The 25,413-nt window shown below is 34.1% G+C and overlaps 1 protein-coding gene across 1 annotated transcript; it reads left to right on the forward strand.

Moving 5' to 3' along the window:
- Window positions 1-23,562, forward strand: LOC127711847 (fibrinolytic enzyme, isozyme C-like). Its single transcript, XM_052218011.1, has 7 exons — window positions 1-31; window positions 1,864-1,922; window positions 2,016-2,170; window positions 19,816-19,897; window positions 20,540-20,705; window positions 21,454-21,605; window positions 23,419-23,562. Exons 1-7 carry the CDS (start codon window positions 1-3, stop codon window positions 23,560-23,562), a joined length of 789 nt encoding a protein of 262 aa, XP_052073971.1.
- Window positions 23,563-25,413: the final 1,851 nt, after the last annotated feature.

Here is a 25,413-nt window from a genome sequence, read left to right on the forward strand (position 1 = left end):
ATGAAATTCATAATTTTCTTTTGTGTTGTAGGTGAGTAGAAATTTGTATTACTCAGTTTAATTGATTATTTTGGCGTTTTGTCTTTGATTTTTGTTGTTAATTTGGGTTGTTTTTATTATGATTGATTTGATTGATTTTTGGTGTTTTAACGCCACTTTTAAGCACCGCTTTTGGGCTATTACGTGGCGGCCAGTTTTTATTGGTGGAGGAAGCCGGAGTTCCCGGAGAAAACCACCGACCTTCGATAGGAAAACTGGCAATCCTAGTCAATTAAGATTGGAGTCGAGTGCACCCGCACGAGCGGGGTTCGAACTCACAACCTCAGTGTTGACTGGCTAGTGATTACAGTAGTAACTACTTAGACCACTCGGCCACCGAGGCCCCTGTTTTTATTATGAAGGTACATTCAAACTTATAAGTATACAATGCCATGGTAAAAAAAAGAAAAAGACAAACAGCAGTACACAAAACACAACAAAGAAAAGTAAAGACTGAGCAACACGAACCGCAATCCGTGTCACACATGTGTGATGGTTGAAGTTTACGAAACAGCTAATAACTTAAACGGAAACATACATTAATTGTTCATAAAATATTCTTGAAACTATGAATAACTACAGAATAACTAATAAAAACTCTCAAAGTACAAAAGTAACAACACGTCAGTTTACACATTTAAAACAACATGTATACAAGATGCCAAAAGAAACGCAACACCTATCAGTATGTTGATTGTAAGTTTGAAGAACGTGTTTCTCAAACAGACAGTTGACATTTCTATTAGAACAAACGGTTCTCCTCTTCTATCCGACTTGTTCCTTATTCACATGAGACGGACCTCATATAGGGTGTTGAATGAAAAAGTAAAAAGTAGCTAGCAGTTTTCTTTAACTTCACGTTCTGTTATATTTAAAATTTAGTAGCTACAATGTATTCATATATACTGTACCATCAAACCGGAAATGAAGGTAACCACATATTCAGTTTAGTGGTCATATATATTGACTTAAATCTAGATATTGACAATTGGGGTAAATTCTTGTGACCTAATCGCTTTTCTGGATTTACTTTCATTGGGAACGCTTAGATAAACCCAATGTTTTGAAAGCCTTATACCTTATCACGTTTCTTCTTAATGGTAAGTTTAGAAAAAAAACTTAACGACAAAAGCGACGAGTACAGGTTTCCAATTTTGAACTTTCCATTTTTATTTATCAACATTGAAGCAGCGCCTGTAAATTGAATGTTTACCCCAAATAAAAATGATATTCAACAGCTTTCGTTTCCTATCTTCATTTCCTTGATATATGATTGCTGCTTACAAGGAGCATATTGAACAAAAAGTTCATAATGATGGAGCTGAAGTCATTCCTTCGAAGTTTTTTATGGGTGCCATCATGAGCCTGTTGAACGTTATGGAATATCTGTGTCACAGATGACCACGGATACAAGTATGTTCCAATTGTTGTAGCCATTGTTCAGTCACACTTTCCTCGATTGTGTCTTCACTGAATTAGAAATAGTACCAATCACAAAATTAATAACTGATATGAAAACTTAACAATTTTTGCGATTTAAGATGGTTCCTAAAGATAAATGAAAGTGCATTATAGGAATTTGAAAATTATTGTTATTTGTAATGCCCATTATTGAAGGCCATACGGTGACCTATAGTTGTTTACTTTTAAGTTATTTTATCTCTGGTGGAGAATTGTCACATTTTCAATCATACCATATCTTCTTATTTTTATAATTACCTTTGAAATTTACACTATACATGCATTGATATACACTTCACATATAAGAAGATATTTAAATACAAGAAATAATAATAAGTTTAATAATAATCCTTTAAATTGTAGTTATTACATATGGAGGAGTCGTGATTCCCGAAGATGAAGAGCTGTCAAATCAAGCCAAGGTAAACATATAGCTTGTCAAGATTATCATTAATAGGTATTTACAACAAAGCATAATTCAGCTTTAACTGTTCCATCTTAATTGTTACTTATAGAGGATTGTTGGTGGTAGTGATACAACTATTGGAAAACACCCTTGGCAAATATCTCTTCAGAGAGGAACCGGAAGTTCCTGGAGTCATAGTTGTGGAGGATCTATCATTGATGACAAATGGGTAGTAACAGCTGCGCATTGTGTTGAAGGAAGTTCGTAAGTAATCAAATAATAGGTCAAAGTTTAAAAATGCTAGACAAGGATTTTAAGTTGGTGACAATCTTATATGTACTTGAGATGAAGATACGATGTGAATAGATATAAGAAGATGTGGTATGAGTGCCAATGAGACAACTCTCCATCCAAGTCAAAATTTATAAAAGTAAACCATTATAGGTCAAAGTACGGTCTTCAACACGGAGCCTCGGCTCACACCGAACAGTAAGCTATAAAGGGCCCCCAAAAATTACTAGTGTAAAACCATTCAAACGGGAAAACCAATCTATATATAAAACGAGAAACGAGAAACACTTATGAACCACATCAACAAACGACAACTACTGAACATCAGATTCCTGTTAATTTAATCTTCATTATAGATGACATGACTTAAATTTAGCCATTGCGAATCTAGTTTAATGGAGGAACATTTCAACAGTACCTGCACTTGGCTTTTTTGTGTCAGTTACTACAGTACTCTAGAGCTTGCGTATACATTTTGTTTGCTTTGACTAAGGGTGGGTTTAATATGTTTAGAAAGGCTATTTAACCAACGGATTTTTATGATAAAGTTATGGTCCGTTTTTTTAAGTTTTCCCGAGGCAAATATAATTTGGTTGACCATCGTGAAATATCTTTTTAAAATGACCCGGTTCATAAGGTTTGTTCGATTTTTAGTAGCCGTTCTCCCTTCCTCGTTGGTTAATGACATTCCAAATACGACTTTGTGGAGGTTTAAATTGTCGTGAGCAACACACAAAACTACGGATACAGGAACTGTTGTACCTTTCAGGGCACTTGAGTTTGCTCCCAGTTTGTGTTGCGCAATGTTTAGTTTTCTGTTTCAGTGTGTTATGTTTTTTGCGAGTGTTGTTTCCTTTTCAAGCCATTTTCTTTTGCTAATCGAGTTATTTCTCTGTGTGTAAATTTCTTTTGTCACCAAAATATAAAATTGCACGTTCAAGTAAAAAATATTTTCTTGTTTTCTGTCTAGAAGTATTCATAAATAAAAAAGAGTTAAAAATGTATAATTAATAATTTTCCTGTGTATTTGTTGATACATTAAGGCGACATTGGTGATCCGCTTTTAAAATCTTGTAAACATCTTTATTGACCCAATACCAAATAGGTTTTCAAGTGATTTATAATCTTAAATTTGATTTGAAATGAATTATTTCATGTCTTATCTGTGTATGTGTCTTTGACGTTTGTGTTTACAATCACGGAATACCATAATATCTGAAAGTTTAGATCATATAAACTTGGTTCAAAAGATCATAACTTTTCCTAGCCTTTCGTTGCCAGGTAATTCTATCTAGCAAGTTAACGGGCTTAATATGCAAGCATATTTGCCTTTAGACGTTGTGCAACCATCATTCAACAATTCAGTTATATACGCATGAATGATATCAATAGTACATTACCTTGGAGTCTGTTGCACCAAAACAAAAAAATACTTATGGTTTAATGAGGATCAAATCGGAATATATATTCTTTTAGATCAGCATCCATACATCTTCAAGGTTTTTTATTTTTTGGTTTTATTCCTATATAAATAAAACCTTGAAAATAATTTCAAGAGACAGAATGTCCACCATAACTTATAATTAAGGTGTTGGACATAGCAAATGGACGCCATATTCACATTTAACTATATCTATCTAAACTGATGCAGTCAGTCTATAAAACCCTTTGAAAAAGTTTCACAGTAAAGGTATTTCAGCTTTTACACAATTACATTTCAAATGCAAGTACATGAAGTAAGTCATTTTTTTTGGTTCTTTTTTTGTGTTATTCATTATAGATACAACATTTTGCATACCAGCTGTGCATAACATTTATTAATTCTTTCTATGATATTTATATAAAACATCAAGAATCATCTTTTTGTCATAAACAAAATTGATTGTACCATACGAATAAGTAATAAGATGTTATTTTGAACAGCTTTATAGGAATATTGATCTGAATGTTAAACTTATCTTTATACTTTGGTGTAATTCTGTTGAAAAAACAATGTTATGGCATCACCAAATACAAAATTATCACCGTAGATTAATAGACATGACCAAAACGCCGGCCATGATCTATTTACTGTTCCTGAGCACCTGCGATTTCACCGTTTTAGTAGGGTTCTATGTCTTATTTTGTAGACTTGTTTTTCTTTCTGTCGTTCTTTCTGTCTTACTAGTTATTTTCTTCTACTTCTGATTTTATTATTGTCTCAATGGTAGCTTCTGTCTCTCCCTTTTCTAAACAAATGGTCAATAGCTAACTATGCGGTATGGGTTTAATCATTGTTGAAGGCCGTACGGTGACCTATAGTTGTTAATTTTTGTGCCATTTGGTCTATTATGGAGAGTCGTCTCATTGGCAATCATACACATCTTCTTATTTTCAAATGTAGAAGGCATACAACGTAATTTCTTATAAAAAACCCCTGTTCAATTATTACTTTGATAACTGACGGTGAATTGGCAAAAATGGAAAACAAAAAGCATAAGTATTTTGTATAATAAAAGTGTCGTCTTGAATATATGCATATAGTAATTGCCACTGGACGCATAACAACATTCCATCATCCACTCTAAATTCTGATATTTTTGTAAAATCAACATAACCAACTAAATGGCACGTATAATAGAGGCGTTCCGATAAGGGACACAAGTTTGTCTTTACTTGAGTATCATACCTTATATTTATATTTAATGACTGAACTATGTGTAACTTGCAATGACGCATTTTTGACATCTGAGTTATGTTTAGTTGAGATATTAGCAGGTAAACGAGCGATAACTCAATGTCCAATTATTGTCACGTAAACCAACTATGTCTGTATGGGTTGCTCACACACAATTGTTGTCACGTAAACCAACTATGTCTGTTTAGGTTGCTCACACACAATTATTGTCACGTAAACCAACTATGCCTGTTTAGGTTGCTCACACACAATTATTGTCACGTAAACCAACTATGTCTGTATGGGTTGTTCACATACAATTATTGTCACGTAAACCAACTTTGTCTGTATGAGTTGCTCACACACAATTATTGTCACGTAAACAAACTATGTCTGTATGGGTTGTTCACACACAATTATTGTTTCGTAAACCAACCATGTCTGTATGGGTTGCTCACACACAATTATAGTCACGTAAACCAACTATGCCTGTTTAGGTTGCTCACATACAATTATTGTCACGTAAACCAACTATGACTGTTTAGGTTGCTCACATACAATTATTGTCACGTAAACCAACTATGCCTGTTTATGTTGCTCACACACAATTATTGTCACGTAAACCAACTATGTCTGTTTAGGTTGCTCACATACAATTTTTGTCACGTAAACCAACTATGTCTGTATGGGTTGCTCACACACAATTATTGTCACATAAACAAACTATGTCTGTATGGGTTGTTCACACACAATTATTGTCACGTAAACCAACTATGTCTGTTTAGGTTGCCCACACACAATTATTGTCACGTAAACCAACTATGTCTGTTTAGGTTGCTCACACACAATTATTGTCACGTAAACCAACTATGCCTGTTTAGGTTGCTCACACACAATTATTGTCACGTAAACCAACTATGTCTGTATGGGTTGTTCACACACAATTATTGTCACGTAAACCAACTATGTCTGTATGGGTTGCTCACACACAATTATTGTCACGTAAACCAACTATGTCTGTATGGGTTGCTCACACACAATTATTGTCACATAAACCAACTATGTCTATATGGGTTGCTCACACACAATTATTTTCACGTAAACCAACTATGTCTGTATGGATTGCTCACACACAATTATTTAAGAAATAATTCATGGGGGCTTGAATATATCGTGATTTTACCACGGGTTGGCCCTTTATGACAAATATTTTACCCTGAGCGATAGCGAGGGGCAAAATATCGGCATAAAGGGACAACCAGTGGTAAAATCACGATATATTCAAGCCCCCATGAATTATTTCGATTCTAATAGGACAAATACGGCAATTCTTTTGGATCGAAGCGCTCTAGGTGAAGACATTATTTGCCGTTCCCATAAATAAACGCACTATTAAATTGACGTAAAAGAACGGAGCAAACTGAATAAATGGCATGCTTAAACTATTTACAATAACATATTTAGATAGGTTTGAATGAATCTAAATGATAATTGTATTTATATATCTTATATGGAAACAAAAAATGGCTTATATAACACATTTTAGCATCGTTTGTTTACGTTTCCTTTGTAACCGGAGCTAGTTATCCTGTCTTGTTTTTCATGTAATTTCTGAATTGTTTATTTGTAAATGTTGATGTCTTGTTTTAGTACGGTATGATTGTTCAAGGAGATCAACCTAAATAATATATTGGAAGATTCAAACCACCAAAAAAAACAAAAAGGAACAACCAGAATTATTGACAATGACTAAAACAACCAAAATAATATGAACGGTGTCATGTTAATGACTAAACCTTTAAAACAGGGTATATCTAAGCTCTAGGTTCTGTTGTAGTTCGATCCTGAGTCTTTGACTCCTCTTGGTAGCTTATTTAAATAAAGACAATCAAGTTCACATAGTTTAATGATGTTATAACGACAAATCTACATGTCAGAATTTAATATAAATATACATCAAATCAACACTTCACCTATAAAGCACAGTGTAATGAAAATTGGGCAAAGTTATCTCCCCTTTTCTAAAATAATATTGAAAAACCTTAATTTCCTACTTACTTAACACTAGTTACCTAAACTTGTTTTATAAAATAAACAGGCTACTTAATTAAATTTGGGAAGGGAAAAACCAGACGTGGAAGCTTAACAGTTTGAAAAGTTTTGCCAAAGTTTTGTCTTACAACAAGCCAAAATTGTAAGTCGTAACTAATGCATCAGCCAAGTTGCTAATAGTCAAAAACTAACGCTGGCTAGTAGAAAACAGTCCTAATTTAATAGGCACCTACCTTAAGAGTCTGTTACAGACAAGTGGCTCTTGCATAAAAAGCAATGATATTAAGAATATGTGGGCCTTATATACTAATTAAGTTCTAATTATAGAAACTATATCTAAATTTATAAACCCAATAAGAAATATCAACACATAAGTTAAACCAATGAAATTTACTATTAAAAACTTGTTATGCCTCGATTTAGAAAAACACACAGAGAAAGATCTCCGAACGCACCCAATTGAAAAATCTAGAGAGATAATAATTTTCGGAACTCCTCTAATAAAAAGCATGGCTAAATTCAAGGAAAATATAACAGTTTTGGATTTAAAAGTTACTTAATGACAAATTTATAAGGTAACATCAATATTTAAAGTTCAAAGAACGTTTCCCAAGTGTAAATACTATATTTTTAAATTAACCAGGTTGAAAGTCCCAAGACATTGCACAATTTACGTTTTAAAACAAGGCTCCACGGCCACACTCCCCCCATCTAGACCATTGCAATTACCAATAAATGGTCTATACAAGCCAATATAAATTAAAAGATGAAATACACAATACATGAATATAAATTTTACAAAATGAATTAATTTAAATGTTCAAAATAAAAAGTCTTTCTTTGGTACCAGTTTCATTACCATTTCCCCATTTTCCTCCACCAACTCATATTCCATATCTCTCGGGACGCCCTCACCGTGTTGTACGTATTCTTGTGGTTGTACGTATTCCTGCGCGTCTACATACACCTCCTCCTCTTCTTGAACCATAGCTACCTCTATGTTCCTACTGTCCTCCCATAGCGGCGATAAACATTTCCCTGGGTTTACATAGTTTAAATTTACGGTGATTTTAGACTGTAGGGATGGCAGGATGAGGATGGCATGACGTGATGAAAAATGATGAAAGTTAATTAAATGCTCCTTGACATGGTGCCTGCGTGGAAATGAGTCATTACAACCAACACAACTAAATTCTTTTATATCGTGAACATGTTTGCTTTGCCAGTGTCTCTGGTATTGACGGAATCCATTAAATGGACCCCGTCCACATGTTGTTACTGGACAATTATATCCCTTTTTAAACACAGGTCTTTCTTCTGCCATACTGTAATATAATACATATTATAAATAATTTGTTAAGATAAATGAACAGTTAATATATAAGGTACTCATGTACACACATAAGAGTAATAATGCTACATTGTCAACAAACATACATTATGTAAATAGTAAATGAATAAAACAAATGTGTGACAGCCTTTTTCTTAGGTATAATATGTGAAACTTTAAAAATCCATACGCACAATTTCCTATCAACGTTTGATAAACTCTTTTAATGAGTAACTGGAAAAATGTGACTATTATGTGAAAACAATATGAACTCTTCTGTTCTTTAATAAATAAAAACAGCCTTTTTAATAGGTCTACGAAGCGAACATAAAAAAATACATTACATATATTTTATGATATAACTTAAGTCTCAACATATATGTCAATACATTGCTCTATCCTTCACTAATGCTTGTATAACAACATAAATTAAAATCTGCTATGCATAAATTACACCCTTATAAAAACATATCAAATATTCTTTTTTTTATTCTAATCCTCAAACTAAATTCAGATATGAAAAGTACATACCTTATTCCATCTGCTTACCATTCTCAGTATTATTACTTTTACCGCACCAATATAATTTAAAAATATGCAAACTTGAATTTTTCAACTTTTCTTTTTTTTTTTTTTTTAAACTAAGTACTGATTTCAGTACAAACATTATAAGCAAATAAATTTAAAACTATATACACGGTGAATACTTTGTTGGCTTTTTCACTGTTCTTCCACATCTGGTTCTTTGTGGGTTAGGGGTACAGGGGGTTACATCCATATTAAGGGGAATATAATTTTCAGTTTCATCAAATGACAAGTGAAAATCAAATGACGGGGGTTCTATATCGGACTCATCAGACTGGATTTCATCCTCTATTTCAGGTGGTAACCATGTGAGAGGGACATTCCCAAAATGGGGTTTTAAATGATCCACATGAACTACTATGTCCTTTGCAGTAGGGGTTTCTTGAATTCTGTAAGTCACATCAGAAAGTTTGGCTTTTACTTTATATAGACCTCTCCAGCCTAACCCTAATTTAATTCCTGCAGTAGGGGGATACCATCTATAGACAAAATCATTCACTTCATATTGACGAGGTTTAAGTCCCCTATCATAACTTTTCTTTTGCCTAGTAGCGGCCTTTGACAACTTATCCCTAGCAAAATTAAATGTTTTCCTGAAAGAATAATTCAGCCACTGTACATATTCTACTGGGCTTGGGGTATGTACAGTTGAAGGGTTTCCAGCCATAATATCTAACGGATAAAGCATTTCCCTACCAGTCAACATTTTATGGGGGCTAACACCAGTTGTATCATTTTCCGTGGCCCTGTAAGCCATTAGCAAGTAAGGCAATAAATCATCCCAATTATTTCTGAATTTATTGACAAACATGGACAACATTTTCTGTAAAGTTCTGTTGAAACGTTCAACAAGACCATCACTCTGTGGCCGATAGGGTGTTGTTCTAGTTTTATCGATTCCCAACTTATCACAAACTGCTTGAAATAGAATGGATTCAAATTCCCTGCCCTGATCACTGTGTATTTGTAGGGGCATTCCAAAGCGACAAAATATTTCAGAAACTAGTTTATCTGCTACTGTTAAAGCATTATGGTTCTTAACTGCAAAAGCCTCAGTCCATTTTGTAAAGTAGTCTTGTACTACAATTAAATACTCATTCTCATTTTCAGTAATGGGACATGGGCCTACAATGTCAACCCCAATCCTATCGAATGGACAACCCACTAAAGACTGTTGTAAAGGAAATCTACCTATACCTGGGCCAGGTTTAGCTTTAGCACAAACAATGCACTCACGAACCCATGAACTTATATCAGAAGTCATTCCAGGCCAATAAAACCTATTTTTAATTGCTCTAATTGTTCGATCTCTACCTAAGTGACCAGATATTACTGAATTATGAAATTCTTTCATAATTTGATTCCTAATTTCTGCTGGGGCTACCAAAACAAGATTTTCATCATTATCCGTTTCAATCCTATAATACAGTAAGCCATTTTCTATTGACAAAGACTCCCATACACTCCATAAATTTCTAATTCCGTATGAACAACCGGAAACTACTTCCTTGTCAGGTTTTTCATCAAACTCTCCTAACATATTTACAATTTTTGAAATACCAGGGTCATTATCCTGCCAAGAGACTTTCTCTTCACTTATCCAAACTCTTAACCAATTCGAAATTTGGGGCAAATCAAATTCACCTTCGTTATCACTATCATCTTCAACATAGGGAATTGTTTCATCTAAATCACTATTTCCAGGCCTAATGGGTGCTAGAAGACATTTATCGGGGTTATCACAACTTTGACCTACTTGATTCTTATCACACGCAGGACAATCAGAGCGTTTACACAACCTATACGGTTTTCTGGACAAAACATCAGCATTCGTATGCTGAGTACCTTTTCGATATTCAATCTCATAATCATAGGTATCCAAGACAGAAATCCACCTAGCAACCATACCTTCTGGGTATTTAAAATTCTTCAACCAAATTAAAGATGCATGATCTGTGCGAATCCTAAATTTTTGACCTAACAGGTAGTGGCGAAAATATTTGACAAAGTTAATTACCGCTAAAAGTTCCCGGTACGTAGTACAATATTTTTGTTGGGTATCACTCAACATTCGACTAGCATAGGCAATAACCTTTTCCTCACCATCCTGTACCTGTGAAAGGACAGCACCTATTGCATGACCACTAGCATCCGTATCCAGAATAAATTCACCATCCCCTATAGGGTAACTTAAAATGGGAGCAGAAATAAGTTTCTCTTTCAAAACTTCAAAAGCATTTTGACAATCTTGATCCCACAAAAATTTCAAGCCCTTTTTCGTCAAATTTGTCATTGGCGATGCTATTTCTGAAAAACTAGGGATAAACCTCCTATAATACCCTGCCAAGCCGAGAAAACTGCGGACTTCATTTACATTTTTAGGGACTGGCCAATCACTAACACTTTCAATTTTTGCTGGGTCACAAGCTATTCCTTTATCACTAACTAAATATCCTAAATATAACACCTGGTGTTGAAAAAGAAAGCATTTCTTAGGTTTAAGCTTAAGATTAGCCTTTCTAAATCTGTCAAAAACAAGGTCTAAATTCTCTAGAGCCTTCTCAAAAGTAGGGCCAAAAATAATGACATCATCTAGGTAACACATACACCTTTCCCACTGATAACCCTTTAGAACAATGTCCATCAACCTTTCAAAACAACTGGGCGCATTACACAACCCAAATGGCATCACTTTGAACTGAAATAACCCCTTGTGGCAGGAAAAGGCAGTTTTAGGCCTATCTTTTTCATCAACGAGTACCTGCCAATAACCGGAAGCTAAATCGATAGTGCTAAACCACTTATTGTTCCCTAGGGAGTCAAGAGAAGAGTCTATACGAGGCAAGGGGTACGAATCCTTTAAAGTATATAAGTTCAAAACCCTGTAATCAATACAGAAGCGCCATGTTGAGTCTTTCTTTAAGCAAAGTGTAACTGGGCACTCCAAGGACTACAACTTGGTTCAATTACATCATTTTGTAACATTTTCTCTAACTCTTGTTCAATTATTTCCCTTTGTTTAATTGGTACCCTCCTGGGAGGTATCTTAACAGGCTTTGTGTTCCCAGTATCTATTGTATGCCTGACAATATCTGTTTTTCCAAGTTTTCCGTCGGGACCCAAAAAAATATCCTGATATTTTATCACCAGTTTACTTAAATCCTGTTTTTGACTCTCAGTCATTTTTGATGACACCCTATCAATCAGACAGTTAAATGTTCTGGAAGTTCAGATAAATTGTTTAACTCATTTGCACTAACTGAATCAGAAATTGTTTTAACTGTTTGTATACTACCAACAACTTTATTTCTTTTTAAAGTTACATCTCGATCCCTACAATTTATTGCAGAAATGGCAACCTTACGTTTAGTTGTATTTACTAAAGCAGTAGAAATCAAAATTCCATTTCTAATTAATCTTGCATTTGGTTCGACAAGCATGTCTTCTTCCTTAATGTTTTTAGGAACTTTAATTTGAAATACTGACTCAGTATTAGCTGGTAAAACAAGTCTATCTGAGAGTCTAATTAAGGCACAATGTTTATTTTGTTGCTTATGAAGCTTTATGGTACTATCATCTGGCATGATCAATAAAGACTTAGTAATGTTTATTTGAGCTTCATTGGCTTCTAAAAAATCTATGCCTAATATTCCCTCAAGATCATCTAGTTCAGCTATGACAAAGTCATGTGTAAAAGGAATGCCTTGAATAAAGAACTCTAAGGTAACTTGTCCATGTACTTTTAACTCTTGGCCTCCTGCCGTAGTTAACGAAGTTAAAATATCTTGAATTTTCAGTTCATCAATGTTAAATTCATCAAGCTTTGCTTTAGAGACACAACTAACAACTGCGCCTGTGTCTAAAAGAAAACTACCCTTATTTAATCCTACTTCCACAGAAGCAAATAGACCATTTTGTTTAATAGGGTTTACTTTTATACTGGGCCTTATTTCTGTTCCGCAGCCTGGGTTTCTGACACTGAACTCAGGCTTCCCTTGTTTAAATCTTGATTTGGATTGTTTTGTCTCTTATTTGACCTTGGAGCCTTACAATCTTTGCTAACATGTTCTACTTTTTGACAATTATAACAAGTTGGAACCCTACAATCCTTAACTACGTGACCTAACCTATTACATTTAGTACATTGGGCCAATTAAAATTAATTGATAGATTTTCATCCCCGCCCGCCCCTCTGAAATCGTCCCGCCCCGATTTTTTTTATTTTAACAAATTTACGATTTCCGGATTTTGTTCATTTCCGTTACCGGAAACCACCGATAATTTCGTTTCATTCATAACTTCCTGTAGCAAATTTCGGTTTTCGTATTTCTTCGAGTAATTTAACCAAAATGATTTAAGTCGAAATATTCTGCTGCTCTATGATGACAGCATTATCTTCCGAGAAAAGAGATTGCTTACGAGAAGGGCATGAAATATTCGGGTTACGAGTGACAGGCGGTGTCCAAGAACGCAAATCGCGGTCAGTGATTAGAAACCTGTGGATTTTTTTATTTATACAATGACTTTGTGTCAGGAAATTTGGACTGTGAATGATATCCAAAGCACAAGAATCGTGGAACACATTGCTGCAATAAAAAACATGACTGGGATAAAGAAATTGACAAAAGCACGAACTTGTGCGATCTAAGACCATTTTTGAGTACAAAAAAGTCGGCCAATGTAATGCTATGTCTTAAAACTTTTCCAGATACACAGGGTTATCTGTACTCAGAGTAAATTTTGAGGTGAAAATGCAGCCCTTGTAGCCAAAGGGTCCACATGAACCTTAAAAGCATAAACCATGATAGTATTTGCAACATAGTTTGAGTTTTTATTTCACTCTGTACTCACAATACTTGTAATGGGCACTACAAAGTACTACTTAGAAAGCAAAATAAATTTGATGTAGGTAGTCTAAAAGAGAACATTTCTCCACCTTTTTGCTATTTACTAAAAAATGGTTTCTAAAGTGGCAATCACATGTAGAACAGTGGTTGCCAATCCGAAATCTTTATTAAGACTTTGAAAATTTATGTAGAATTCCTTATATATACATGATATAAGCTTAATATTACCCTTGCATATGCACAGTCTGATTGAAACCAGCCCCCAATATCTACAAAGGCAAATGGAAAGTGGGGGCTGGTTTAAATCAGACTGGCATATGAAGAACACGTCACAAAAGGGTTTCGGAGGAAATAAAAATTAAAAAATAAAATCCTCCCACCCGCCCCATTTTTTTCAAAAATTTGGATGAAAATCTACTAATTAATTTTAGTTGGCCTTGTAGGGGAATAGTTTTATTTATCTCCTCAATTTTTTTGGATAACTGTTCAAAACAATTCATAATAGTTCGGGTAACTTCAGACAGATCTGACTGAGCTTTAACATTCTCAGTGTTTCCCTTATCATTCTTATCGGACCGTTTTACAGCTTGTATAGTAGCTGCATGTTCTTCAGTCTGTTCTTTTGGTTTACGGACTTCAGTTGACATAGAACCAACAAACGCTTCATACTCAATGGCTAATGCGATCTCGCTTTCTAAAGTAGTAGGATGTGAGAACTGGACGCGTTTCTGAACGTCAAAATTTCCTAATCCTCGTATAAATTGGTCAATGGCTAAGTCTTCAGTTTTTTCCAAATCTGGATAGGCTAAACGTACAAGCCTTCGAAGAGCGTAACCGTAGTCTTGAATCGACTCGCTTTTTCTACGTATCCTACTATTAAACTCGCATCTATAAGCGGTTATTCTTTCCTTCGGAGCAAATCGTCTGCTCAACATATCTTTGAGTGAAGTATAATCTGCCAATACGTTTGACTTTGCATCTCCAAGTAACTTCTGTGCGGTGCCACGTAAACACATACACAATTGTTGTGCTTTCGACTCGTCATCCCAATCATTCCATTGAGCAGTTTGTTCAAAGTGAACTATATAGTCTTGCCAATCAACGCTTTTACCATCGAACTTATCTGGTTCTCTTTCTCTCCGTAATATACGCGGTTTAGGATGATTAAAGCTAACATGCCTCAGTGCAGGCGGCTGTACATTAGTTTGTACAAGATTTGTACTGGCCATATTACTTGGTACAGATTTAGGTGTAACGAATAATGGAGCTCGAGACGGCACGCTAGTCCCTACTGAAGAGGTTTTTCTGATTTGAGGGGTGACTTCACAGTTGTTTTGATCAACAAATCCATCACTCGGTACCTCGTTGGCTTGTCGGCTTATGTAATACAAGCCTTCGCGACTTTGGTATGAGGAAGACTCCTCATCACCATCATATCTCGGACGGGACCTCTTAAAATCAGTTTCAGACGCTCTGGTCGATTCGGCTCTCTGTTCTTCATTTCCATAATTTATAGGACGTGGTAAACCCAAAGGGCTAATCAAAGACAGATCTGATCTGGAGTTTTGTTCCCTACTTTGTGAAATATCTACTCCTAAGTTTTCAATTTGAACTTGTAATTGACCTATCATTTGTTGACATTGGTCTCTAAATTCACTTATATTTGCCATTATATTCTTATATTTATAAATCCTATTTATAAAGTCTTAATAAGTTCTTTATTTAAACAAAATAATTAATTAATCACCAGTTTAAAGAGGGGCCAAAATTTTTACAGCAGGATCCCACCGCTGCCACCAAAATGTAACCGGAGCTAGTTATCCTGTCTTGTTTTTCATGTAATTTCTGAATTGTTTATTTGTAAATGTTGATGTCTTGTTTTAGTACGGTATGATTTTTCAAGGAGATCAACCTAAATAATATATTGGAAGATTCAAAAAAACAAAAAGGAACAACCAGAATTATTGACAATGACTAAAACAACCAAAATAATATGAACGGTGTCATGTTAATGACTAAACCTTTAAAACAGGGTATATCTAAGCTCTAGGTTCTGTTGTAGTTCGATCCTGAGTCTTTGACTCCTCTTGGTAGCTTATTTAAATAAAGACAATCAAGTTCACATAGTTTAATGATGTTATAACGACAAATCTACATGTCAGAATTTAATATAAATATACATCAAATCAACACTTCACCTATAAAGCACAGTGTAATGAAAATTGGGCAAAGTTATCTCCCCTTTTCTAAAATAATATTGAAAAACCTTAATTTCCTACTTACTTAACACTAGTTACCTAAACTTGTTTTATAAAATAAACAGGCTACTTAATTAAATTTGGGAAGGGAAAAACCAGACGTGGAAGCTTAACAGTTTGAAAAGTTTTGCCAAAGTTTTGTCTTACAACAAGCCAAAATTGTAAGTCGTAACTAATGCATCAGCCAAGTTGCTAATAGTCAAAGACTAACGCTGGCTAGTAGAAAACAGTCCTAATTTAATAGGCACCTACCTTAAGAGTCTGTTACAGACAAGTGGCTCTTGCATAAAAAGCAATGATATTAAGAATATGTGGGCCTTATATACTAATTAAGTTCTAATTATAGAAACTATATCTAAATTTATAAACCCAATAAGAAATATCAACACATAAGTTAAACCAATGAAATTTACTATTAAAAACTTGTTATGCCTCGATTTAGAAAAACACACAGAGAAAGATCTCCGAACGCACCCAATTGAAAAATCTAGAGAGATAATAATTTTCGGAACTCCTCTAATAAAAAGCATGGCTAAATTCAAGGAAAATATAACAGTTTTGGATTTAAAAGTTACTTAATGACAAATTTATAAGGTAACATCAATATTTAAAGTTCAAAGAACGTTTCCCAAGTGTAAATACTATATTTTTAAATTAACCAGGTTGAAAGTCCCATGACATTGCACAATTTACGTTTTAAAACAAGGCTCCACGGCCACACCTTGTTGTGATGATTTTCGGTTTCACGAGTGTGTATTTTCCCGTAAAATGCTTATTTTCTTACGTCATCGTTCTATGACGTCGGGTAGCTCATTCATAAAAAAGCATATGACGCGGGAGTACGATCGGAACAGCCCAAACAATATATTCATATTTTACCACGGGTGTGTACTCAAATCGTTTGAAGAACGTCATGTTAGAATGTCACGTAAACCAACTATGCCTGTTTAGGTTTCTCACACACAATTATTGTCACGTAAACCAACTATGTCTGTTTGGGTTGTTCACACACAATTATTGTCACGTAAACCAACTATGTCTGTATGGGTTACTCACACACAATTATTGTCACGTAAACCAGCTATGCCTGTTTAGGCTGCTCACACACAATTATTGTCACGTAAACCAACTATGTCTGTATGGGTTGTTCACACACAATTATTGTCACGTAAACCAACTATGTCTGTATGGGTTGCTCACACACAATTATTGTCACGTAATCCAACTTTGTCTGTTTAGGTTGTTCACACACAATTATTGTCACATAAACCAACTATGTCTGTATGGGTTGCTCACACAATTATTGTCACGTAAACCAACTATGTCTGTTTGGGTTGCTTACACACAATTATTGTCACGTAAACCAACTATGCCTGTTTAGGCTGCTCACACACAATTATTGTCACGTAAACCAACTATGTCTGTATGGGTTGTTCACACACAATTATTGTCACGTAAACCAACTATGTCTGTATGGGTTGCTCACACACAATTATTGTCACGTAAACCAACTATGTCTGCATGGGTTGCTCTTACTCAATTATTGTCACGTAAACCAACTATGTCTGTTTGGGTTGCTCACATACAATTATTGTCACGTAAACCAACTATGCCTGTTAAGGTTGCTCACACACAATTATTGTCACGTAAACCAACTATGTCTGTATGGGTTGTTCACACACAATTATTGTCACGTAAACCAACTATGTCTGTTTGGGTTGCTCACACAAATTTGTCACTAAGGCGGACTTTTATACAACTGTTTTACAAGTGGGAAATTTAGATAGCTATAAAACCATGTTAACCCCTCATGTTCTTCGGAAACGCCTGTATCAGATCAGGAATATATCTGTTTTCCATTAGTTGTGTTGTCGGATATATTCGGGCAATTAGTTTTGTCATGTCTTATAGACTTTCCATTTTATAATTTATCTTGGAGATCGATATGTTTGTCGATACTTTTTGGCAAAGAAATATGAACCTTCCCGGAGTGGCTGCTTATGACAGACACTTGTATATGTAGAAGATTGTATTTTGACCACTAGATATTCTTTGCCTTTTTGTTTTTGAGTTGCTTAAGTCTTTACATGACCTTAGGGTATAGTATTATGATTATCCTTGAAATCTTCAATCTACCAGTAAAACTAAAGCTGAGAGGTGTCCGTTTGACTATTTGATTGAATATAAGTATGCATCAACGTTCGTTTGGAAAAGGAACATTCAAATCTATACCTTGTGTAGGGAGAGTGAGTAAAACGTTTTCTGTACGTTATAAACATTCCTTGCTACAACTCTTTGACGAGACCGTAGATGGCCTAGATGTAATAACTCAGCCCTGTGTCCGCTACTCTTCCAACAGAGTCATTGCTCACAAAGGAGCAGCCCAAGGGGTTATTCAATCCTGGCACATTTCATGCGATTAATCGTTCAGGAATGGACACATTTAAGTTAACTAATTTGATGATATCAACCTATTTATGTTGGTCTTTCGTGAACGGATACACCAGAATTTAAAATTCAAAATTCACCTTTGAGAGACAAGTGTTTAAACTTAAAATCAAGTATGAATAAGTTTCTTTCGACGTCAATGTGGAAGATATTTTCATGATAATGACAGGCATTACTTTCTTTAATTTACGAAATTGTTTTTGTCCATTTTATAGTGGTACGGCATCGTAACCCTGTCGGTTGAGGTACGAACGAACACGTGATATCTAATTGTGTATAGCCTATGGTTAGGCAAATTACTGCACCGAAATTCCCGACTTTCATCCCTGTCGATCAACCTTTCAGAATCTACTTATTACATTGATTGATACAAATGTAATTTGTTCTCGTCCCGATTTTGTATGTAATATTTGCCACTGAACACTTAGTACGTATAAGCCAAATTCCTTATTTTTAACAGACCGAACCTCTATCATGACACATATAACAAAATTGACAAAATGACATTTTTTTTTTTGTAAAGACTTGAAATTGACAAGCTAAGATAGGGAAGATAATTTGCAGAGGATAAATATGATTTTTTATCAATTAAACCCTTTTATAGTATTTTGATAAATGCATGTACAGCAATATTTTATTTTGATATCGATATTAAGGCTGTATTTTCATCGCAAATAAGTTTGTTTTAAAGCTGTGAAAGAATTTGATGTAATATCGGAAAAAAATGTTTAACAAATGTTTTCATTCACTAATTAGAAACATGATTATCGTTTCAATAAAGACAGTAATTGTTTGTCCATCATCTTTTGTTTCTACAAGTGTTTCACCCTTTATACAGTTTTCTGTAAGTTTACAATATAATACGGTATATAATTGCAACCGCAGACAATTTGTTTTTTTATTTTAGGTTTTCACGGTCATTCATCATTTTTGTAATTGATTTGGTTTTCGAATGGTTTTGATTGGAGGTGCATTGATGGATCTCATGTAAATGAAACACGTACTAGTACTTATAATTCTGGTATTGATGGCTTTAATATGCTACACGCAAAGAGACTTTCAGCCCAAAACTTAAGTTAATGTTGACTCTGAAGAGAAATAGTAGAAACAAATTACAAGTTTCCACAAGATATTTGTGCAACCAGTTTATATACGAGACATTGTGACCGATAATATTCTGAATCTGGAGCTGGTTAATAGTTAGTACTGATTCGGAAGCGAAAGACTGACTGCTCCAGCTTATATCATTGACAAACTATATGACTTACAATGTATGACTTGAAGTTCATAAGAGTTCTCAGTAAGTATTATCATAAACATTTTTTTCAGGAAAGAATTTGATGATTGTACCCTGAGATGGAAAATGTTTGTTATCGTGCTTTGCGACGTGTGTTCTTACCATGCATTCCATATTTATAGAGATAAAGCTTCTTTCTTTTCAGGGCGAACTCATTACGAGTAGCTGCTGGTTCAACAATATGGAGTGAAGATGTTCAGACAAGAACGTTGAAAGATTTTACAATTGTAAGATACTATTTTCTTAATGTCTAAAAATTGGCAAAATGACATTATTTCCTTGAAAACTTGAAGACTTGAAATTGACAAGCTATGTAGCTAAAACAACTGTAGCAAAGTTATTTTTTTTAAATATAAAGTTGATGTATTTGATAAAATATTTTATATACTACAATGCATTTTGCAATAAAACACGCTTGAATTTCAATACAGTTTGTCGATTGAGAAGCAAAATTGTGACAAGACCTAATGTTGACCTATTCCCATCCATTTCATGTGTGTCTATGCTTATTCTGTCTATAAAAGGGCTTAAAGTGGAAGTCCTTAAATAGACCTATCGGATAATTATTGCATTGTCTCGTCAAAAACTTTTTTTTCTGTTGTATATACTGCTGTAATATGTAGCTGATTAACACGTTCTGACTAGAAGAAGGAGTAAGTTTTTAAAAGTGTTATATCATAACTTAAATGGATCAATGATTGATAGCAACTGCTAGTGAAATAAATTAAGTGTCTAAAACAATTGGCTGCTGAAGTAACCTTTACATTGCACATTGAAACATATATTTTCCATTTGAAATATTGGGTACAGTGAACATAATGTTCGTATTCTTAATTTTATTTGAATATCAACATAACATTTTATAAAAGCATCCTGATTATGATGGCTCGGCAAGTGGTTATCCGAATGATATTGCTGTAATGGAGCTGGAATCGCCATTAGAATTCAATGAAAATGTTGACAAAGTTGATATGGCGGAAGAAGAGGGTGATTTTGCTGGTGTGGAATGCGTTATATCAGGATGGGGACAAACAGGTGCGCCTCTCTCTTTCTCTCCAACCAAATTCAATATATAAATAGGCTAGTTGGAGTGCACAATTACAGATTTAACCAACCAAATTCAACATACAAATAGGCTAGTTGGGGTGCACAATTACAGAATTAACCAACCAAATTCAACATACAAATAGGCTAGTTGGGGTGCACAATTACAGAATTAACCAACCAAATTTAACAACTTTGTTTTGACTTGAAGAGAATATCGTTTCATAGTAACCAATTCGGTTTATGTATTATTGGACCCTGTACTTATAAACAAGACAGGATAAATTTTATCCTACAACATTAAATGATCACCTGTTAAGATGAAGCAAAGAAATTAAATCATGTCTGCGGAAAATTACCGACCGTCAAAGGAAGACAGCTAACTGGCGTCTTCTGAACAATTTCTAACACTATAGAATAACTATTTGTACATACATCTATTAGTCCGAAATGTTAACATTAACTGTTGTGGGAGTAATCGTCATGGGAGAATATGGTTGCAAATTACGGTGGGAACCAGTAGCAGCGTCTGTAAAGTTTAGCAGACATATTTTTATGAAGAAAATTGACATTACAAATGACTAACATTTTTTATACCAATATCATGGTTGACTGTCCACTGGACTTTACACAATCCATTGGCTCATATCTGCAAATTCTACATTTGATAATAGTAGTAAATGATAAGCATAATTGTATACTTAATATTGAAAATATAAACATTTTGATTCCTTTATAGGGAGCGGTAGTATACCAGACAATCTTCAAGACGTTAGCATGACTGTTTTGTCTAATTCCGATTGCTCAGCCATCTGGACTGGTTCCATAAATGATGGTCATATATGCATAGGAAGTGACACTGATATATCAGATGGCAGATCTGCCTGCTTTGTAAGTATTCGTCATTGTTAAGGATTTGGTTAAACCATTGTCTAACCTGTGATGATTTTGTTTACTTGGTACACACTTTGTACACTTCATTTTATTACACATAACGTTTTTGCATAACTGTTTGTGTCTGACTGTTTCTGATGAAGGTGAATTCAGAAAAACGTTTCAGACGCACGAAATTTACAAGATGTAATTTTTACTGAACAGACTTTATTAAAATAAGGCAATGTGGCATGATGGCCAATGCAACAACTATGCACTAAAGTTCAAATGAAGTGCAAGTAAGCAATTATGGGCAACCATACGGCCTTTAACAATGAAAAAAAACCAATACCGTAAAGTCGGCTATAAAAGGCCCCGACATGAAAAATATGAAACAATTCAATTGAGAAAACTAACGGCCTAATTCATTACAAAACAAATAACAGTTTGTACAGACAGGTTTGAGTATGGATTATCGGCATTTGAAAAAACGTAAAATATACATTTGTAACCAGTTTTGATCTTGATGACGTTATAGTAACAAAACAATACGTAATATATGATCAAGGGAATGAGAAAACATACTAGGTTAAGTCATCGAGAAAGTAAAAAATTAAAAATAAAAACAAATGTTACGATGTTCAAAAAAAAAAAAAAAAAAAAAAATAGACGACACCACTGAATTTGATTTTATTAGTTGTTCCTATTTATTGAAATTGCAAATTATATATGACGGGAAACTTGGTTGAACTGTTAAGAATATTTTAGCACAATTGGATGCGACACCTAGGGAGTTGCTCTTTTAGGAAGTGTTTTACGGTTGTTTTTTTTTATATAAAATTTATAGGCACGGTAAAATTCATCTTTATGTGTTTCAAAATGAACTGATACAAATAAAATTTCGGTATCTTATAAATTTTTCCTACATGCAGATATATGTGCCAATTTGACCCAATTGTCGATAGGGTCGGGTGCTAACTCAACATGACAAAACATTTCAATCTTCAGTAATGCACTTTCCAATTCTAATTTTGCCTGCATAAGGAGCATATATCTTCCAATGGAAACACGATATCGGGGCTTGTGTTTCAAATGTTGTTTTTCTTAATACATGGTTGATGCTTCCAATGTTTCCTAATGAAAAGGTTTGAAGTCATCTTATTTTGGGCCAATAATGACATCGTACCATTAATTATGTTAACCGTTATGGAATTCATGTGTCACCATTTACCACGGATGTCTTCGAATTTTACAGACAATCTATATATTGTTTCCATTAATTAAAACTGACCGCAACGAAATAGCACAATAGTGCTGAAAGTGGCGTTAAACACCAATCAATCAATCAATCAATCAATCACAATATTTTTTTTTCTCAATGGCGAGTAGCGCGGCATATGTCGCTATCGGAACAGGAACTTTGTTCCCGTACCCAGCAACTGAATAAGCCTTTGGTATTATGGTGGGGATTTTGTTTCATAATCTTTAGTTTTTACGTAATGTTTTGGGGACTGTTTCATTTGTCGTTTTGTCAATTTGCATTTGGCCACGGTCGACTAATGGTTTTTGAGCGCTCTGTGTACCGTCTTCATTATTTTTGAATGCAGAGTTTCAATGCAGTATTTTGTGGACTATCCATCGTCTTTTAAGCCATGGTGTTGTCTGGCATTTCTCATATTTTGACTTTTGGCCAACCCCTTCGATTTCTTCATATATTGTTACTCCAGTTTAATGAAAACAAGAAAAATAAGGATTAGAGATAGAATTGCTTGTCAGTCTGAAACCATATTGGAGGAATACATGACCTCACGTTATTTATTCCTAATTTCAGGGAGACAGCGGAGGTCCAATGATTTGCCAGTCTAAACTTGCTGGAGCGACGTCATGGGGAAGCGGATCATGTTCCGGTAAACCTACTGTATATACGAGAGTTTCCCAATTCCGAAAATGGATACGGGACCAGACAGGAATTTAATATGTTTTTTTATTAAAATATTCTGTAGATATTGTATATTGTTATTGATGAAAGCAGTAGCAACTCTTTAAACTGATTGGTTGAGATAAAGTTTACTCTCAGGCTATCAATTACTTGCAACTTAGGGAAAACAATAACTGTTTTCTAATGATGTTGTCGTGTATATAAAACATAAAACGGTTAATTTAACCCAAAAAAGTATCCAATGTGAGCTTGATTTCACTTCTTTTAGTTGCTCTTATTTGACCGAATATCAACTAGAAAGACCTACCGCAGTGTAGGTAATCTGTCGAAAAATTATAAACTTGTTTTACAATCATTTACAGAAGTTCAACCTTTAAAAAATCCATTGTTTTTTTTTCTTTATGAACATGATGAATTCACCGGGCTGAAGTACGTTCACTATTCACTATTCACTTTTCACTATTCAAAATTCATGAATAGTGAACTGTGTTTTTTTGCACTATTCACTATTCAAGTTTATTAAATTGTCATGAATAACTGTAGTATCTACTTGTATATATAAAAATTAGAAAAAATTGGTATGATTGCCAATGACACAGACATTACAAGCTTTAGGTCACCGTACGGCCTTCAGCAATGTGCAAATCCAATACTGCATAAATCATAAATGTAAAAGGAATTCAAAAGAGAAAACTAACGGGATAATTGTTATTCCTCTAAACGAGTGCAAAAATATCCATGATTTTTTACTTATATTTTTTGTCATCGTTAATACATCTTTTTTTTTATTTAATGACAATTTGATTTAAATCGTCATTAAATAAAAAAAAAAGATGTATTAACGATGACAAAAAATTAAGTGAAAATTCAAACTGTTCATTTTTATTTATTTTTTTAATATAAAAAAAACTGCCTTCTTGTTTGTTAAGAGACTTACTAGTTGGTTTAATGAATTGGTTAAACAGGTATCATGCACCGATTAGAAAATGTTTATTTTAATCTTGAAGTCTGTATTAAGGTATATGAATTCATCATTTATAGATTTGAGTCCTACATATATAATAAAATAAAAATCAGGGCAAACGAACTCAGGGCGAACAGGTATTAGGGCGAACGGACTCAGGGCGAACAGGTATTAGGGCGAACAGGTACTAGGGCGAACCGGAATCAGGGCGAACGGACCCGGATTCATCAAATGTAATGTTACGTAAAAAACAAATAATTCAGTCTAAATATTAAAAAGGGATAGGCCTAACAAATATCTTTTCTCTTTATACCTTAATACTATATAATTCTATAGAGATTTCTACTTACGTTACTTTCGTTTTTGACTGCAAACCTATCTAAATTATCGTTTGCAAAATAATATTTATTTATTAAATGATTTGTCATAAAAATATTTTAGTTTATGATATAGATTGAAAATATGAAAGTATTGTGTCGTTAGAAATATATATATATAATATAAGTAAAAAATCATGGATATTTTTGCACTCGTTTAGAAGAATAACAATTATCCCGTTAGTTTTCTCTTTTGAATTCCTTTTACATTTATGATTTATGCAGTATTGGATTTGCACATTGCTGAAGGCCGTACGGTGACCTAAAGCTTGTAATGTCTGTGTCATTGGCAATCATACCAATTTTTTCTAATTTTTATATATACAAGTAGATACTACAGTTATTCATGACAATTTAATAAACTTGAATAGTGAATAGTGCAAAAAAACACAGTTCACTATTCATGAATTTTGAATAGTGAAAAGTGAATAGTGAATAGTGAACGTACTTCAGCCCGGTGATGAATTCATGGTTTAATAATATAAACGGTAGCAATTTTACTGCACCAGATGTTTGTGTCTCTTTAGTGATGCTCGAGGCCAAACT

Source organism: Mytilus californianus, unplaced genomic scaffold, assembly GCF_021869535.1.
Source record: "Mytilus californianus isolate M0D057914Y unplaced genomic scaffold, xbMytCali1.0.p SCAF_8, whole genome shotgun sequence".
NCBI classification, from domain to species: Eukaryota; Metazoa; Mollusca; class Bivalvia; order Mytilida; family Mytilidae; genus Mytilus; species Mytilus californianus.